Below are 20,192 nucleotides of genomic sequence, written 5' to 3' on the forward strand. Positions count from 1 at the left end.
ATGTGTGATATCACAAGTGCATCTTCACCTAAAATCAAGGCTGGGTGAAAAGGAATATGTTCATTATAAAACAAAAAGTATCTTTTCCTCAGTGCTTCGAGTTGCACGCATGATAACTGAAAGCAACTGCACAAGAAATGAAAGCCGAGAGAACGGAGCTCAGTTTCATTTGTTGTAAACATATAAATATTTACTTTGAGCATCTAAAACCAACCTGGGATGTAGACCTTTGCCTGTGAGGACACATTTTCTTTACATATTGATGTGGCTTCTTGCTTTGTTGCAGCAGTTTCGTGCACCTCAGTTGCCTTTTTGATTGTCATGCATCCATGCATCATGCAGGGGTAGTTGATGATGCATTCAAAACATCCGCTCTCGTCTCTAGTCGCACAAGCTCTTTATTAGTGAGAGTTGGAGCTGAAACCCGCAGTTGAATATTTGACGTGAAAACTTCTGCTCTCGCCGATGCCGCATTGTAGTCAGGATTACACACTGACGCACCATCGCTCGCTCGCGGACGCGCCTTCACCATCGCTTGCGAGCGAACGCCCCTCGAATATTACTCGTGAACAAACGCGCCTTCACCACAGCCCACAGCTGCATAGTCACCAGCACACGCGGATGCGCTTTCCCGGTCACCCACGTGCGCTGGTTGTGCCTCATTGACAAGCTCGGTAGCATCCGCTTCTACGAGTGGTTTTCTCTCTCTTTTCCACACCTTTTGTGGTCTTCCGCACAAGTGGGCCGTTTGGAATTCGATATCTTTGGGGTTCATCACAGAACACGTGCGTTAAGCTGCTACGATCATCAATCACACTGATCAGAACGCACAGCTCGCTGTGCACAAATGCGGGCGAGAGAGGTTCGTCAGCAATTCACATCTAAAACAGCCAATAGGAGCATGCCCTGTGCCCCACGTGACTACTGCGCCCAAATACAATGGCGCATTTGCCCTTTTCTCACTTGCGTTTGCAGTTTATTTTTTGGTGAAGAAATGCGTCGCTCTGGCTATCTTGAGCTCCGATCTCTTATCTTTACGATGCTACCAAGATGGCAGTGCTGCGTCAAGGGATAGCCGAGCGATCCGCAATGCGATGGGGCCTTCCAAAGCCCAATTTTTTGCAATTTTTGATGAGAGCACTTTAGGAAAGTGCCCTAAAGTGCTGTCTTCTTGATTTCTATCGCATATCTTGTAATATTTCACTACGAGGTAAATAAAGGTCTGTGGAACGCAGAAAAAAAAAAAAATCTGAAAATTGAAAACTCTGCCATATCAATTGCCGCGTCCCCCCTTAAGACTTTCTTTTTACAGCTTCCAGCTCTGATATCTGCTTGTGCATTACTCCGTTCCCTCTTCATCAATTGCAAAGGCCACAGGAGCAGTGTGCTTGCAACGCCCTTCAACTCCGGCTTTGTAGGAATATTTTACTGATTACATCTCCTTGCTTTGTCGAGCTGCAAGAATATGTCCATATATACACAAAACGTCATAAAATGTATATATACGCATAACGCTGGGGACGTACGGTTCCAGGACTACATTGTAGCTCAGCACAGCGAACTTCGTCTGTGGAACACACTTCCCAATAATGGTGATTCTGTTTTCTTTCTGCTGTTCACGAAGATCGTGGGCATGCCCTGCCTCATATAGATGCCTTCACTTTCCCAAGTTAGCGGTCCTAAAAAACGTTTTTGAGTTTACGAGGTCCTGAAAGCCGCATCGAAGGAGTGCGGGCAATGCCGTGATCATTGTGTCGTCTCCTACGCATCCCCCCAAGTTTTGCGATTTCGCCACAGTGGCGATGCACAACGGCCACCTGGTGCTCATTGGCGAGAATTACAAAGGCAGAGTTAGCACCATTGTTAACGGTGAATTGTTTTAATGAAAAACACGGCAATGAACAGCAAGAAGCTTTGTAGCAAACGTCACAGTAGCTAGGCCTAGCGTTGTCGTGGAGGTGGCTCTGCCTGCCAGCAGATCTGCATGCAAAAGCACCTGTTCAAGGCAGCGAGATAAGCAAAATTGGCGGCGATAGTGGTTTCAATCAATGCTGTTTCAGAGCTGCAGTCATGGCAAAAAGTTCGGAAAATTGTATGGCGAAGGGGTTTTGCATCTGACATTTAAAACGGTCTAGCTTGTACATTGACTACGAAAGAGTGAATTATTGGGCACGTCTGAAAGAGCTGGTGCCCAGAAAATCATTCATTGACTGTGACTAAATACCGCACTTTTGTGCAGTTGGCACAAATGGCACTTGAATGGGCACAGCCAGGAGCAGGCAAGTCGAATTTTAGCAAAATGGCGCAAATGGCACTATTGGATCACTACTGTAACTTGAATCGGATCACTTCGCAGCTGGGATTCGCACGACAAACGATGACAGCATGAAAAGAATAGCCCTCGCATGCGCAATGCTTCGTGCGCACCAATTAAGTGAGCACCACAGGTACGGGTGATCTACATATGCTCACATGATACACAATTCGCTTCGTAAAGTAAAAGCTTTATCATTAGCTTTGGCCATGCTAGGGTGGCCGTTCAGCACCGATCATCGTGATCCGAGGTCTAGTTTGCCAGCGCCACATACACCATTCGCTAACTAATAAATGCAGTACTGTATTGCAATCTGTAAAGAGGAGGAGAATGGGCGACTATGGAGGGTAGTGAGGGGCTTCAACACGCAAGGGTGGGGAGAGGGTAGCGTTCCCTAGGAGATAACAAAACTAAATGGCAGAGCACCTGGCCTAAGGTACGACTTCAGGGCAGGGTGTGCCACACTGCCGTGAAGCCACACTTAAGGGGGGACGCGGGTTTTACATCGCGAAAAATGGCCAAAAAATCGATTTTTTTGAAAATTACATTTTCAGTTTCTATAACCCTTTTTCTATCTGATACCCAAATATCATCACTGTAACCCACTTAGAAGTGCTCTAAAAAATTAGTTTTATCAGCCAAGGTGGCGAAAAATCTCGCGGAAATCAAGAAAGAACAGCGTTTTTCATGCCACAATATCTCCGGAACGGCGCGACCGAGAGCCGCCATCTTGGTCTCGTTGGAAAGCGCATTTCTCAGTCTTCAAATTTGCCGCTTCAGCGATATCCTCCATACAGAAACAAGCGCACAAAAAGCAAATGATTGAAGGTCGTGCCAGAGTCTGCGATTGGCCGCGCCTGCCACGTGACTCCAGCGCGGTTCGCCATTGGTCCGGCGCTCGCGTCGTCTGCTCGGCTCTTTGCACCTCGCGAGTTTGATGTCTCCACTCGCCGTAATCTCGACGTGTCAAAACGGGTGCTACGCGGACATCGCAGTAGCGTGGGTGATCCCTACGCTTGTGGACGTTTCAGACTCGCGGCTAAGCATTCCGGGCATCGGCGACACGGACTTCGCGACCAAGATTCACGCGCGGAATCCTCGGACATGCGGCTAAGCCTTTCAGCACTCGGTGTTTCGAATTCGTGACAAATTCGTATCGCGCACGCAATCCTCGGAAACGTGGCTAAACATTTCGCGCATAGGGAGTCTCCGACTCGGCGATCATGCACATCGCGTGCGAACTTCTCGGACCGTCACGTAATCATTTTGTGCATCGGCGCCTCCGACTGCGCGAATATAAGCGCATCGAGTGTCGACTCCTCGAGCCCGCGGCTAGGCATTTCGCGCGTCGGCACCTTGAACTGCGCGACTAAGCACATCGCGCGTCGGCTCTTTGTATCTGCGGCTATGCATTTCGCAGATCGGCACTTCGGACTCGCAACCAAGCACATTGCGCGTTCACTCTATTATCATATTGTCATGATAGCTCCTAACAATATCTATCATACCACCCCTTCATAAAGAGAACCTCATCATGAGCTCTCTTCACTAGGCCCCTTGGGCTGGCACACACCTGGCTGCAGAAGTGATCGAGACATCATACAAAAGTAAAATTCTGGAAAGCACCTAGCAGCTGCATATCTATCACTGGCTCTCTGATCCTAAGTTCCACAGCCACTGTCAGGTGAAGATGACTTGGAAGGCTACTTACACTCAGAGCCTTCATTCAGTAACATGGTCAATTATACCAAATGAAAAAATGCCTCACTGATTGTAATGGAGACTGCTATCAATCAGGCAGCCTGCATGTACAACACTGGAACTATATTCATGCCCACACAGAGTTCTACCCTTCGGTTTGAAACCCAGGCACCATGCTCTTTGTAGAGCATGGTGCCTAATAAAGTTTCTTGTGCTAGTTCAGTGGCCAGTGTGCTATTATTTTGAAAGTGTGCAGTCACACATTTAGTATGGCCATTCTTACAAAACACAGAGCTTCAAAACGGTGCCATTTGTATTGCTGTAGATTCACTTCAGCAAAAGCTACATTTGTTTGCAACTTCAAATGCGTTTATTTCAGTTCGATGTTTTTGCACACTGTACTCCGCCTTACGGGTGTTTTTTCTGGGTTGTTTTCGGCCAAAAATGACAAGGGTGGTATCATTTTATTCGTATTGAAATTATCTGGGGGGTGATGCTACTTTTATTACTCTTGCACCGTCATGAAAATTATATTCAGGTATAGTAATCGCTGCTAATTAGAAAAAAATGTTCATAATAAATGCAAGATTGTTTTCTTGTCCGCAAAATGCTTCCAAATGAATAAAAATAGCATCACCCCCTACAGTAGGTCTTTAGCAATGGTGTCATGCATTTAGTTTTTGGTTTAGCAAGACGGAATCATCACGAAGCCCCGTAACGAGTTTGAAATTAATTTGACTTCAGACCTCAATATTTTTTGAATTGCTACAGCTATCAAAAATCTAATTCCAGATCTGAAATCAGCACGAAAAATTACTCCAGACAGTGGAGTTTATTAAAGATTCACCTAAAAATAATAAAAAAATTTTTAGGACCCACCTCCCCCCTTAAAGGCGAAATTCGCATGTACCCTGCACCCTGACTTTACTGTTATATTTCTTGCATTTTTATTGCAGGTTACACATGCAGAAATATGGTATCTTAACATCAGCGGCACAAAGAGAAGCCTGTGATGTCTCTACTCCACTCACATGGCTTGTACTGTTGCCCGCAGTAGAATGACCCTACCATGAAAAGCGCAGGCAAAGCAATATCTAGGTTTGATACAAGCAGCTATCACTGCAGTGCACTAGAATTTCACAACGTAAATTGCAAGCGCAATCCACTGGCCATTACAGACCTGTTATTTGGGTGGTGCCCATTGCTGGTCTCTGGAGGCGGTGGCGAGCGAACACCTTGCTGTGGGTGCTGCTTCATTGGGGGCTTTGTGACCAACGGCTGATGGAGGTCTCGTTCCTCTCGCCGCCGTACCTGGGAAGTGGCAGTTGGCAAGATTGCTGACCAGGCATTGGCAAAGTGAGCTGCATCTAGTGACACCTGAGCTCCTCAGTTTCTCTTCCGCATAATCCGCAGTTGTGATAAAATTGTGCAGTCTGCTAGACTAGCACTCTTTTCGTGAATACAATTCTCGTTTTCTTCAGGGGGGAAGTGCTACAAAAGTTACTAAGCTGAAACTAACAAGCAAGTGGCAAGGCCCAGTCGGACACTTTTGCAAACAATGTCAAAGGAGACTGCTTTGGGAACCTGAAACAATTTGCTGGCACATGACCCCTCTGCCTAGAAGTCACCTTTTAAGGGGGATGCGGCAATGAAAACAATTTTAATTACTTATGTAACTAACTTGATAAATTTGGTATGTAAATGTATGTATGTAAAGCTCTGCTATAGATTTTGATTTACCACAAGTGGCATCCTCTAATTATCATCTTTTAGATAATTAATTAAAATCACAGAAATAGCTCTTAATTTTTGTGTCATAATGTTCACAAAGCTATATCTGGTGCTATTAAAGCTATCTGTTTATTTTTTACTGCAGAGTAAGCATAATAAATTTCTTTTTAAACTTTCTTAGGTATGCATATTGTCTTACAAACGACCTTTGCAAACGGCGAATTATAAAAATATTTGTGGCATGCAGACAAAAATGAGCAGCTTTCTAGCACTCCTCAATGCTTCAGGACTTGCATTAAAAAAGCACAACACTTCTACCTTCATGATTTGCGAAATGGGGAAGGGATAGCCGACAGAAACTGCCTCAAAATCAAAAGGTAAGACGCTGTCCAAAGTTTTTTTTTTTGTGTGTGTGTCTGTGTGTCAGACTCATTAGAGAGTTTTAGAATAGGGGCTCCAAAGAAATAGCGTTGAAGCCACTGCGCAAGCGTGAGACGAAAACTGTGTTTGGGTTTGGCGTCAGGCACGCTATTTTACTGACTTGGCAGGATCCCCAAAAGCTCCCCCAAAAGCTTTGTGTCAACAAAGGTGACGGCACCTATCGAAGCGACAGCTCTAACCTAGCACCAAACTGGCTTCAATTCGTGGTAATGCGTGAAGTTCGTAAGCTAGGAGAAGTGACTGCGGTTATCGCTTTTTCTCAACTAATGTGTGTAATGAAGACTGATTCATTAGATGTCGTTGATTCCGAATTTGAGTGTTGATTTTATAGATCATAGGCCTAACATGCCTTAACTTGGCTGGTGACTGTATGTAAAGGTGGTTACTCAAAACTAGGCGCAACTAATTGCTTGCTGCTACAGTCGAACCCGACTATATCGAACCCGTTTACATTGAATTATTCTATATATCGAACAATTTCTGGACACGGTATAGTTACAATGAGTGTATATAGCAAAAATTACGCTTACATCGAACAAAAATAGCAGCGACTTCCGATATATAGAACGTCAAGCAGCGGAAAAGCGCCCCCAAAAGTCGGCTTTCCCTTGCTGTGGCCGGGATACCCGGCGGTGCTGCTCCATCCAACCGCTCTCCCTACCGTGACCTGCCTCGGACGAGCCGTTGACACCCTCCTGCAAAAAATGATCCTGGCCCGCCCGCAGCGCTTGCTCAGACAGCCAATCAGAGGCTCTTGTGCCCTCGCCATGCAAAATGGAGAGTATATTATGATGAATGCGATGAAGCCATTGCCGGTGTTGCCGAAGTTTGGAGTGAGCTGTCAGAATTTCCGGGAGCTGTTGATGAATTAACAATGGACGAGTTTGTGAGTGCAAATGATTCTGTCGCGACCACGGGAGAGCCCAAAAATGAAGACTACATTGCCGACATCGTACCGAGCACAAGTGAAAGTGGGCACAATGAGGAAAGCAATGACGGTCCTTTGCCCACATCCTCCGAAGTGATTGGTGTGCTCGCACTAGTCTGGTGCTTCTGCAGGAATGCGGAAGGCTGTGGGCTCAGCTGCTCCAATTCTTTAGAGAAAGTGGAGAAGTGGATGTGTCGCAGGCAGAAAAAAGACAGGACTATTTCGTGCCACACTAAGGTAGTTTCATCAATAAAGTGATTTTATAAATGGTTTGTGCTTTTATGACATCCAATTATTTAGCAGGCTTATATCGAATTACTATTTATTTATTTATACATACTGCGGACGGGCATTTTTTTTTTAACAAATCACATTGAGTATATGGGTGCACATACATTGTGTTTTACATCCAGATACAAATAAATAGCAAAATGAACACAATGGCTAAATGTATAAAATGCTACACGATGGCAAGACGATCGCGCTCTGGTGTAGAATTCCATTGAGACACTGTGTGCGGGAAAAAGGAAAATTTATAAGCATCTGTTTTTGCAAAATATGGCATTAAAGATCTTGGTTGTTGATGTCGTGTATGTCTTGTTGATAGGGGGGATAAATACAATGAAGGGTCAATAGCGAATAGCTGGTTAAGGAGAGAATTCAGGAAGCCCAAACGAAACTGCCTTCTTCTGTACTGAAGGGGTGGTATGTTATTGGCTGTCATTAGTTCTGACGGAGAGTCCACATGACGTGATTTAGAAAAGATAAATCGAACAGCCTTTCTTTGAATTATTTCGAATTTATCAATGTTATGTTTCGTGTAGGGGTCCCATACTATGCTTGCATATTCTAGCTTTGGTCTGATGTATGATTGATAGCATAGAAGTTTTACATTTGGTGGTGAATTACGAAGCTTGTGTCTTAGGAAACACAACTTTCTGAAAGCAGAAGAACAAATGTTATCAACGTGTGAATTCCAGGAGAGGTTAGCAGTGAACGTTACACCTAAATATTTGTAGCTATCGACATGATTAACTGTAGATAAACCTACGGAGTAAGCATACCGAAAAGGGGATTTTTTTTAGTTATAGAAATGGAAACTGTTTTTTGTGCATTTACGACCATGCCCCACTGGTTACACCATTGGTATATGTAATACAGTGCAGTCCACTTATAACGATATCGAGAAAGACGAAAAATATGATCGTTATAACCGATGATCGCTATATCTGGACTGCAGTTATCAAAAAAAAAAAAAAAAAAAAAAAAAAAAACCGCGTTTGCGCTCTTTACCTTTGCAGCTCTGAACTCGAATTCGCTACTTGCTCTAAAGAATAGATGTTGTAGACAGTAGGCCGTGAAAAACAAACTTTATTTCTAGCGCCAATGACCGTGTCAAGGATTAGGCGCGCCGAAATAGTCCGAAATCTGCACTTGCTTTTGCGGCAGCTTCAGCTTCACAACCGCGGTGTGCATGGATTCCAGCTGCTGCGCGAACACTGGCGGCAATCCTTTAGCATGCATAAAATCAATTAAGGAGTCGATCGACGATAGTGCACTTTGCGTGGACATCGGGGTCAAGGAGCCACTGTCGATCTCGTTGTCACTGTCGCTGATGCCGTCGCCACCGTCGCACAACTTCGAGTCTGTCGAGACAGCACATCTTCGGCGATCGCCTCGTCGGTGACCTCATCGCAGAACGAGGCAGCACTGTCTGCAGTCAAAAACTCCTCCTTCGACACACCACCTGTGTCACCAGTAGGAACGAGCTCCCAGAGCTCGGTTATGTCAGCGACTTCCACCGGGTCGGTCTCAGCAGGTTGGGGAAGTTCGTCCTTACGCACAAAGCCCGCCTTCTTGAAGCAATTGGTGATGAACCACTGGTAAAGCGCCTCTTCAACATCGGCGTTCAAAGGGTCTCTAACCCCTTTTCCGCTGATCGGAATGGCCGCCGATAGCTCCTGCCTTCACAATCGCGGTGCTCCCGGTTTTCAAGATGGTTGATATCGTTAACTGGACGAGCTCATACTTCTTCACGAGGGCGCTCACCTTGAAGCCGCATCGAGAGTCCTGCAAAATATCCATCTTCGTGTCAAGCGACACAGCTTTGCGCTTTGTCGGCGCCATCTTCGAACTGAGTTGAACCGTTGGTTGCACGCTGCTTCGGTGGCGTCAGCCTGCTATCGCGAGAGAGACGCGGGACGGGCGCCACCACGCCGCTTTGCTTGTCGCTTCTTTTTTTCTTTCTCTATCTTTCGGAGCGACTGTGGCCGACGCGCATGAAGCAGCTGGCGCCATCTTGTGGCGCGCGGCGCCAACGTTGGCTGCGCCTACTCGTGCGCGGGCGGGGCGAGACGCGCTGCGCGGTAATGGCGGCAGATACGAACTTACGGAGGTAAACATCGCCTCGTCTCGACATCGTTCGTTTCAGGGAACTAAGCAACGCAAACGTTACGATTATTAGGCACGGAAAACGCCGTCCAGACTGCAAAATTTTGATCGTTATATCCGATATGCGGTGAATAACCTATCGTTATAAATGGTTTTTTTCCCCATAGACCTAATGCATAAAATGACACTGTTATATCGTTATAACCGATATATATCGATATATATATCGTTATAACCGATATATCATTATATGTGGTATCGTTATAAGTGGACTGCACTGTATAGATTTTTGTTTAGTTCTTGTTGATCATGTGTGCTGCAATCTTCACGGAATAATATACAGTCATCTGCGAACAATCGAATTTGAACAGTTGGATCAATTATATCTACGATATCATTTATATAGCACAAAAATAGCAGGGGCCCTAGCACACTGCCTTGGGGCACACCCGACGTGACTGGTAGAAGGCGCGAATTTAGATCCTCGATTGTGACAAACTGCACCCGATTTCTCAAATATTCAGTCACCCAAGCGACCAACACCTTCGGAAGACCAATGTTGTTTAGTTTATAGATTGGTTTGTCATGAGGAACTTTATCAAAGGCCTTACAGAAATCTAAAAAAATTGTGTCTATCTGAATATTATTATCAAGACCTTTCACAAACTCATGCATAACTGTGACGAGTTGCGCCACTGTCGAATACTTCTTTCCAAAGCCGTGCTGAAAACTTGTTAATAATATTACGATATGATTCCGCGAGAATCATATTCCGTACACATGCCTATCATCGGCATGTGTACGGCACGTGTCAGCATCGCCGGCCGCCACACTCCTGTACTCTTCACTGTCATTGCTCATTGCCCCCACGACCTTATTCTCGGCCTCGATTTTCTCTCCGCCCATTCTGCCCTAATTGACTGCTCTTCCAGTACCCTTCGCCTCGAGTTGCCGATGCTCGCAGAACCTTCTGACGCACCCCACTGCCGCTTACGCTCCACCGGCTTTCTTCGCCTGCCGCCAAAGTCCATAGCCTACATTGAACTGTTGTCTTTCCCACCAGTTCCTGATGGCGAGTACCTCGTCACTCCTCTGCATGACATCCCAATACAGTATGACGTCACCGTGCCTCACAGTATAGTTACTATTACTGCGAACCACACTCGCATGCCTGTCAGTAACTTTGGATTGGCAAAGCAAATTCTACCGCAAGGTATTTGTCTTGCCACCATTGATTGTCTCGGCGACCAATACGTGGCGGCGTTATCGACCGATGGTTCTCGCGACCTTAGCATGCCCATCGCGCCAGCCTTGGGCGTCGATCCCAACATAAAGAAAATGGTTGCGACGGACCTGTCCTCTACGCAGGCTGAAGACCTTTGCGAAGTATTATCGTCCTACCGCGATATTTTCGACTTTGACGATCGCCCTTTAGGCCAGACGCTCGCGGTCAAGCATCACATTCTTACTGGCGATGCTGTGCCTATTCACCGACGACCGTATCGAGTTTCTGTGTCGGAACGCCGAGTAATTCAAAATGAAGTGAACAAAATGCTCGATAAAAACATCATTGAGCCTTCATCGAGTCCCTGGGCGTCACCAGTGGTGTTGGTTAAGAAGAAGGACGGCACGTGGCGCTTCTGTGTTGATTACAGTCACCTGAACAGCATTACAAAAAAGGACGTCTACCCATTTCCACGTATAGACGACGCCCTTGATTGCCTGCACGGTTCCAGATATTTCTCGTCTATTGATCTTCGTTCGGGATATTGGCAGATTGCTGTTGACGATATGGACAAAGAAAAAACCGCGTTCATCACACCTGATGGCCTATACCAATTTAAAGTAATGCCGTTTGGATTATGCAACGCCCCTGCCACCTTTGAGCGTATGATGGACTCCTTGCTCCAAGGTTTCAAATGGTCCACATGCCTCTGCTACCTCGACGACGTCGTCTTCTCGCCAACGTTCGACACTCACCTTGAGCGTCTCACAACTATACTTGATGTATTTCGAAAGGCGAAGCTGCAACTTAACTCATCGAAATGTCGTTTTGGCCACCGACAAATTACTCTTCTGGGCCATCTAGTTGACGCTTCCGGAGTACAGCCTGACCCCGACAAAACTCGCGCTGTCCGAGAGTTTCCGGTTCCGAAGACAGCCGCAGACGTTCGAAGTTTTGTAGGGCTGTGCTCGTACTTTCGTCGTTTTGTTCCAGATTTTGCGACAATTGCTAGGCCCCTAACTAATCTTTTGAAGAAAGGCGTACAATTCTCGTGGGGTACTGCAGAAGCCGCCGCCTTCTCTCGTCTCGTCACTCTTCTAACCTCACCACCCATTCTCGCCCACTTCGACCCTGATGCCCCTACAGAATTACGTACAGATGCCAGCAGTCATGGCGTAGGTGCCGTCTTAGCCCAGCGTCAGCGTGGCAAGGATCGCGTTATTGCTTATGCGAGCCGCCTCCTAGCACCATCGGAGCGCAACTATTCCATTACAGAACGCGAATGCCTTGCTGTTGTCTGGGCGGTTGCAAAGTTCCGTCCTTACCTTTACGGTCGCCCTTTTTCCGTAGTCACTGACCATCATGCTCTTTGCTGGCTCTCATCGCTAAAAGATCCTACAGGCCGGCTTGGTCGATGGGCTTTGAGGCTACAGGAATTTTCATATTCCGTGGTGTACAAGTCTGGCCGCCTGCACCAAGACGCTGACAGTTTGTCGCGTTACCCTGTTGACGACTCTGACTCCTCCAATATTGCCAGTGCTTCTTGCGTATTCTCGGTATCCCAGCTGCTTCATTTCGCCGACGAGCAACGCCGTGACGCCTACATCAGAGCACTCATCGACCGCTTTGAACACTCTCCGGCCGATGCTACTCTACGCCTCTTCGTCCTCCGCGACGGTACTCTGTACCGTCGTAACCTTCATCCAGACGGCTCTGAGTTCCTGCTTGTAGTACCTAAACACCTCCGCTCCACCGTTCTAGAAGAGCTTCACGACGCACCAACGGCAGGACACCTTGGCGTATCTCGAACCTATGACCGTGTACGTCGCCGTTTTTTTCTGGCCAGGCCTTGCCCGTTCCGTACGACGTTACGTCGCCGCTTGTGAACTTTGCCAACGACGCAAGAAGCCTTCCCAGCTCCCCGCTGGTTACCTGCAGCTGCTCGACATCCCTGCCGAGCCCTTCCATCGTGTCGGCTTGGACCTTCTAGGCCCATTTCCGGAATCTACTTCAGGAAACAAGTGGGTTGCAGTCGCGGTGGACTACGCGACCCGCTACGCCGTAACCTGTGCTCTTCCGACCAGTTGTGAAACTGATGTTGCGGACTTCCTGCTACATGATATTATATTGATGCATGGTGCTCCGCGTCAATTGCTTACAGACCGCGGCCCCACCTTTTTGGCCAAAGTCATTGACGACATCATGCGTGCCTGCTCAATACAGCATAAATTTACCACCTCCTACCACCCCCAAACGAACGGCCTCACTGAGCGTTTGAACCGCACCCTTACAGACATGCTATCCCAATACGTTTCAGACGACCACCGTGACTGGGACCTGGCTCTACCTTACATTACCTTTGCATATAACTCTTCCCGTCTCGAAACTGCTGGCTTTTCCCCGTTTTACCTCTTGTATGGCCGCGAACCGACGCTACCACTGGACACTGTGCTTCCGTCCGCCACAGCTTCAACTAGCGATTATGCCCGTGATGCAATCGCCCATGCTGACCATGCTCGCCAACTTGCGCGCGCTCGTCTACAAGTGTCTCAAGACAAGCAGAAACAACGCTACGACCTCCGTCACCGTGATGTCCATTTTGTGCCCGGAGCCCTCGTGTTGCTTTGGTCCCCATCGCGTAAAGTCGGCCTTTGTGAAAAACTGCTTTTCTGTTACACAGGCCCATATCGCGTGATACGCAAAGTGACCGATGTCACCTATGAAATCGTTCTAGCCACGCCCACCACGTCCTCCGCTGTGACAACCAGTGACATTGTCCACGTTGCCCGACTCAAGCCCTACAACTCTCCATGCCCCTTGGATATTTAACAGCACCGTGACGGTGCTTTTGCCGCCGGGGGGTAATATTACGATATGATTCCGCGAGAGACGAGCAGCCGCGAGAACGACGAAGAAATTGGTCGGTGCCCTCGGCACGAGCGAGTGTCAGCCTGGCTGCCTGGCTCCAGTGTAAATAGCGTGTAAATAGCATCTCTCGTCTGTGTCTTTCCACACGTAACAATATGGAGTGTTTGTCAAGGAATTCTGTAATTTGAGTGGCTATAATATGTTCTATAAGTTTACAACATGAGGAAGTTAAAGATATCGGTCTGTAATTAGATAGTAATAATCTGTCGCCTTTTTTGAAGATAGGGATTACTCGGGCAGTCTTCCAGTCACGCGGCAAGGTTGCTGTTAACAAGGAACTATTAAAAAAAATAAAAAGGAACTTGGCAACGCATTCGGCATATCGCCGAAGCAACACATTTGGAAGATAGTCAGGACCGCAACGTTTTTTCGTGTTTAAGTTTAAAAGCATGGAAACCAAACCAGGATATGAAATAAAATTGAATACATATGGTTGAAATGAGATTGCGGTAGGCATACATGGTCCGGATACTGAAAACCCGCTATGAAAATAGGCGTTAAAATGATTTGCTATATCTTCATAATTTGTAACCATGCTACCGCCAACTGATATCTTCGAAACTGCTTTCTTGGTTTCACTTAGATAATTCCAGAACTTGGAAGGATCATTCTTTATAAAATTGGGCATTACAGTTTTAAAGTAGTAATCCTTTGCATGATGCATCGCTTGTGCAAGGATTCTTTGGTGATAGCTGATAACTTTGCAGTGTGCATGCTGCTTTCTTAGCCGTTTAACTTTTCTTTTAAATTTAATGATTTCACAAGTCATCCAGGGTGTACGCCTGTGTGTTTGTTTGCGTTTGCTGGGTATAAAGTTGTTCATACAATAATGACACGTCTCAACAAATTTGTCCAAAAGAGCGCCTGTGTTTGGGGCGCCGTCATCAAAGTCTGCAAGTACGGTTTCCATGTATTCAAGCACACGAACATCGTCAGCTCGGGAATAGTCCTTAAAATACCGAATGGGAGATTTTTGGTAGCTACTGCATTTAAGAAGAGGAACTGACACGCTGACAAGTTCATGATCGGACAGCCCTTGTTCCACTAGAATGGTATTTTCTGAAAAAGCCCTATTTACAAATACCAAATCTAGAACCGAGCTTGCATGTCCTTGTACGCGTGTGGGTTGTTTGATTATTTGAGTTAAGTCGTGAGCGAGCATGATATCAAAAATAATGTTAGCGTTTTTACTGGCCTGGGAACAGGACAGTCCCTCCCAGTCTACACTTGACAAATTAAGGTCACCTACCACGAAAATTTTCTTATTATGATACAGTGACATATGTTCTTTGAGCACAGTTAAATACTCCGGGCACGCGTCCGGAGGCCTGTAACATGCATATAAGATGAAGCTATGTCCCCAACAGGACAACTGTACGCACAAGCATTCAGGAATGCCAACATCAGTTGTAATTGTAGCTTCTACTTCGGGTTTAACAAGGATGGCTACTCCCCCACCTCTAGTAGTTCTATCTTTTCGATATACGTTGTAACATGAGGGAAAGATTTCATCGTCACTAATTTCCTTTCTCAGCCACGTCTCTGTTATCACCGCGATGTGAGGATCATGCTGCATAAGTATGGTTTCTAACTTATCTATTTTATTAGTGACACTGCGCGCGTTTATGTTAAGTAGCCTCTGTTCTCTCCGGTTTTTTTGGAGGACCTAGTGATATTTACTTTGGATGTGCTTTCTAGACGAGGGATCTGGTCGCATTGCTCAGTTATGTCTGTGGCAATGGCGCTTGGCTTTGAGTATTTGGTCGTCGGGTTTCGCTTCCCACTGTGCGTTGCTTTTTGGTTCTGTTTTTTCTAACAGGTACTTTATCATTTTTGTTTTCGTCCCAAAGGTATGCCTTTTTAATGATATATAGCTTATCGTATACCAGCGAGGCTTTCTCGCCGTTCTCTCGATTCATTCTGCAGCTTTGCCATAGCTTTCTTCTGATTTCCCGCACTCTTACCGAAAAATCCTCGCCAATAGAGTAATTCGTGCCTTTCAGTTTGCTTCCCTGCTTTAGAATTGTAATTTTGTCTCTTGAATCCAATTATGCTCTATATCAAACTGATAGGTGTTCTTTTGCGAGTTTGGTATAGCCGGGTTCGACTTTAGTAGAATAACATCGTAAGTGCAATTAAACCCAGAAACATGGATGTCAAAATTACTCTTCCTATCACAAAATGTTATATTTTATTGAATTATTTATGGCAGTTGTTTTTTTATGCTGTAGGGGCGCTGCAAGCACAAGACGCTATCCACAAACGCAAAGCCCTATTCTAAAACTCTTCACTTCTGCATGCCCCAATGCTAAAACGCGCAAAGCTCCACCACACTGGTGTGCTGTGCAATCAAGCCTGTGGAAAAGTGATTGGAGGACATAGCGTTAAGGCTTCGCGAATGTGCGGTGAACGCTGCCAGCGTCGCACATGCCAGCGTGGTGTAAGAGGTGATGGCTGCCAGCGACTGCGAACAATGTGCACATTTGTTCTCATAACCAGATGACTGAGGTACGGTTGCTGTGACATCAGTTTGCACCACCAGTCCCAATGCTACTTCGCAAAAATACACATGAATTCTGCCACACTTTCTCCAACACGGCAGAGATTGCCAGGGCCTCTCCTAAGCTTTCCTTCCTCCATGTCTCACTGCCTCACCTCCTCTTTCATTTCCTCCATCTTGGCTTCCTGGCGGAGCAGGTCCCGTTGCGCCCTAAGGTCTGGCGGAGGTGGGTGGGGGCTCCAGTGTGGGGGAGGATCTGATGCGAGTGGGGCCGCCAACACTTTTTCGCCTCCTCCAGGAGGGCCAGAGTGGTGACCCATGGCGAGGGAACCGAGGCTGCTCACGTACTGCTCCTGCTCTCGAGGGCTCACCAGTGTGGAGAGGGGCCGGGCACCCACTTCTGGCCGGAGCGGTGCATTGCCACTGCTGCTACTCGTGGGAGGACTCCACGGTAATGGCTGTGAACCATGGCTTGGCCTGCAAAGGTGCATAATTTTAGAGATTCCATGCTTTTGAGCAGGCTATTTCTTGTTCTCTGCTCTGCTCACCCTCAGCAGCACAGGTGCAGTAACAGGAATAACTGTTTTTAGCTTAGTGGATGGCGTCTATACAGAAGTTGAGCAGCTTGTGCAGTGTGTTGGTAAAAATTAGGACTACAGAAAAAAAAATTTGCCTCCATTTGTGGGGATTGCGTTTGTCCATTTCATTGTAGCACCATAGCGCAGCAGATTTTGGGCATCGAAAGCGCCGAAGCAAGTTAAAAACGACAGTTTGAAGTACGACCTATGCTGTAGTTCTGATTAAGTGGGGACGTTTTCCCACTTTGGGTGTCTACTTGACAACACTCGAATGCACTGTAATACGTAGTGGCTGCCTTTGAAGGCGTCCAACATGGCAGGCTAGTGCTTGGTGCCACAGTGCCGAACGTATGCAACTGAGCCCGGTGTCGGCCTTCACATGTATCGGCGAGACAAGAAGCTGCGTGAAGCTTGGATCGCAAAACTTAGAACTGGTAAGCAGCCATAGGCTACAACTCGGGTGTGCAGCAAGCGCTTCCACAAGGAACATTTCTGCTATGGCATCGAGGCTGTGATGTTCAGTGAGTAGCAGAAAGCGCGCATTGCGACGCTCGTCCAAAACGCGCTGCCTGGCTAATGTCATGAAGTTTTGATCTATGAACTTGGTGATGGTAGATACTGGCAAATTCACTGGAATGAAAAGGGAACGGCAAGCTGTGGGGTTCTCACCCGTGCTCTTGGGACAAAGGAACGACAACAGAGTAGTGCAAACAATCACAAGGGCATTAATTGCACCTTTTATAGATCAATGCCCGCTAGCCGAGTTTCTATCCACAAAACATGCCAATGGGCGCGCGCCAAAGTTCGACTCACTGCGACCGGATAATGGGTGGCTGGACAGCAGCAACACCTGGTCGTTCGCGCGTACGGTCACGCGAACGGTGGTGCGATCGAACGAGGCCTCGCAAGACGGTCTCACAGAAGCATGGATTGGCGCACGCGGGGAACGTCCGCACCGCTTGCCGACCCCGAGCCAAAGAGAAAGAGCCTTCTCCTTTTCGCGCCCAAGTAACCCTGCCGTTAGGTGGCGTTAGCAGAGCCACACTTGCGCCATTTCTCGCAATGCGCTTCAACCACACGGACTGCTGTGGGCACCAGGCCATGCGGTGAAGGCGGATCACAGGAGACTGGAGCTATGCGGGAAAACAACATATCAGGGGACACGTGAGAGCCGCGCATCGCCACAAAGCACACTAAAGATAGGCCTGGCATATGATCGTACTTGTGTTCGCATCAAACAATTAATACATACCGGATTAAAGGAACACTAATGGCAAATACTAAGGCGACGTGGACTGTTTAAATACCATTCCCCCCCAGAAAACTCGTAACGCTTCTTTCGTGCCAAGAAAAAATGTTTGCTAGAAAATTGCACCTGAAGGGTCCAAATACCTTTTTTGAAATTCAAATTTTCTGCCACCCAACCAGGAGAGTGGTGACGTTGCGTGCGCCATCAGCACCCTTTGCTGCCATCGGTTAGTAAAACGGCGTCTGACAGACGGTGATATCGAGCAGAGACAAAGCAATGGATTTGCCGCTGCAGCTACTTTCTGGTCAAGTGGCGCAGACCAATGAGGCATCCGAAGACATTACATGGAAGTTGTATTCTCTCCTCCTTGCAACTTGTGAGTTTTGCGAGCCAGCAAAACCAGTGCAGCACTACGTGATAACAAACCTAAAACGCAAAAGCGTGAGCGGTGCAGAGTCTAGCGAAAACGAAACCTTTCGACGGCCCGCATCGTTGTCAAGAGTAATTTCAATCAGTTTTCTTTAAAAAATGAAATAGAACTAGGGAAGTAGCATATTATTTTGTCTTATAATACAATGCAAGGATGTTTTTTGCAAGGATTGGTTGAGTACTAGCGACAAAATTTAACTGAGGAGTGCTTTCGTCATCGGGCAAGTACAAGGTCCTGAATATGATGCTGCACGTGTTCGAAAAAAGGTTTAGCGCTCACCGCGGCACTGTTCTTGCTCAAATTTTGCAGACCGATCGCATTTTGGTGTCAACTTCGTTTAGTATAACACTTGGCACAGTTAATTGCCTGGTTTTTAAGAAAAATGTGTAAATTTGCCTGTGTTTATGGGTATGCCAGCTGCTGCCGCGACGGCGCACACATAAACTTGTGTCGTCACCTGTCGCCATCTGCAGAAAGCAGCGTTTCAGGGAGGGCAGCCGCCTGTTCCAGGAGCGGACAACACGCGGCAGCCCTCCCTGAAACGCTGCTTTCTGCAGATGACGGCAGGTGACAATACAAACCTCTACCAGGGCCGGCTTTTCGGACGCCATTCTTGCCATAGACGAAAACACTTTCTCAGTTTTGTCTTAAAAAAACAGGCAACTAATCATGCCAAGTGGTATACTAAAACAATGTTGATGCCAAAATGCGATCGTTCTGGAAAATTTGAGCAAGAACAGTGCAGCAGTCAGTGCAAAATCTTTTTTTGAACACGTGCACCCAAATATGCAGGACCCTGTACTTGAATGTCCCAGGGGAGTCTCTAATCATCTCCTGCATTTACCTTAATTTCTCGATTATTAAAGCTCTGTTCGTGACAACATTGATGCCTTAGAGATTCTCAAGCACTAAGTTGTCACTTTAGCTTGACTTAATATTTGCCTTTAGTGTCCCTTTAGAAGTGGGAAATCGCGTGCTGAGAAGTCCTATAGGCATACAGTGCGATGAAACTTGAGAAATAATGATATTGAAACGTCCAAGAATTTAGAAGAAACAAAAAAAAATTAAGAGACAAGGATTGAATTGTCACGACTGCACATCACAAATCGCTGTAGGCGTCGAGGTCCATAGTTATAACAATATTATTTTTGAACAGCCATGATAGTGTCCGCACAACAATGGTTGCTTGTGTACTGTCAAAGGCTCATATGCTGCGGCCGAAAGCTCATGGCATGGTGTTGAAAACGCGCTCGCAGTCAAAGCGAAACATTGTGTGCGGACATGAATTCAGACGTGCAATCGGTCGCTGTGAACCCGTGCGATCGCTGCATTGAGGCTTCATTCTGTTATGCTCCATTTGGTTATACAGACAGCCCACTATACGAACATATTTCACATAGTTTGCTTCTCAGCCATTGCCTACATTTCACGCAATGCTGTGCAGTCCGATCAGGCCGCTCACGTATACCTGCGCTAAAGCTCTTTCATCAACTTGAGTTTACGCCTCCACCCATCCGAAACGCCCAGCTCGCCTGTGGTTACCAGAATACCGGACATGCTTAGCGCTGTGACAGAATGCTTGCAACGCATGCTGCTTCGATAGCTCTCCCCTGGGGTTGATTGCCAGGTGGGTGGAGGAGCAGTTTGAGAGGCTTTGTGCGCTCGCTCCTTGACAGCCAGAAATAGACAAGACGCATCATCATGACGCAGAATCAGTGAAGTTGGAGCTTAGCCCTGATCACTCGGCAAACGCGTTGAAGAGAAAGTGCATGGCTA

The 20,192-nt window shown here is 46.8% G+C and overlaps 1 protein-coding gene across 4 annotated transcripts in view; it reads right to left on the reverse strand.

Annotated features, from left to right (window-relative positions):
- cno (adherens junction formation factor afadin) overlaps positions 1–20,192 on the reverse strand; it is a 151,050-nt gene that overhangs the window by 43,320 nt on the left and 87,538 nt on the right. For all 4 annotated transcript variants that reach the window (XM_050174694.3, XM_055068500.2, XM_055068502.2 and 1 more), the window contains exons 18-19: positions 16,315–16,636; positions 5,196–5,326 (exon numbers count right to left, since the gene is read on the reverse strand). In XM_050174694.3, coding sequence (XP_050030651.1) covers positions 5,196–5,326; positions 16,315–16,636 — 453 coding nt within the window. The remainder of the gene's footprint in view (positions 1–5,195; positions 5,327–16,314; positions 16,637–20,192) is intronic.

This window comes from Dermacentor andersoni, chromosome 9 (assembly GCF_023375885.2).
Source record: "Dermacentor andersoni chromosome 9, qqDerAnde1_hic_scaffold, whole genome shotgun sequence".
Lineage (NCBI taxonomy): Eukaryota > Metazoa > Arthropoda > Arachnida > Ixodida > Ixodidae > Dermacentor > Dermacentor andersoni.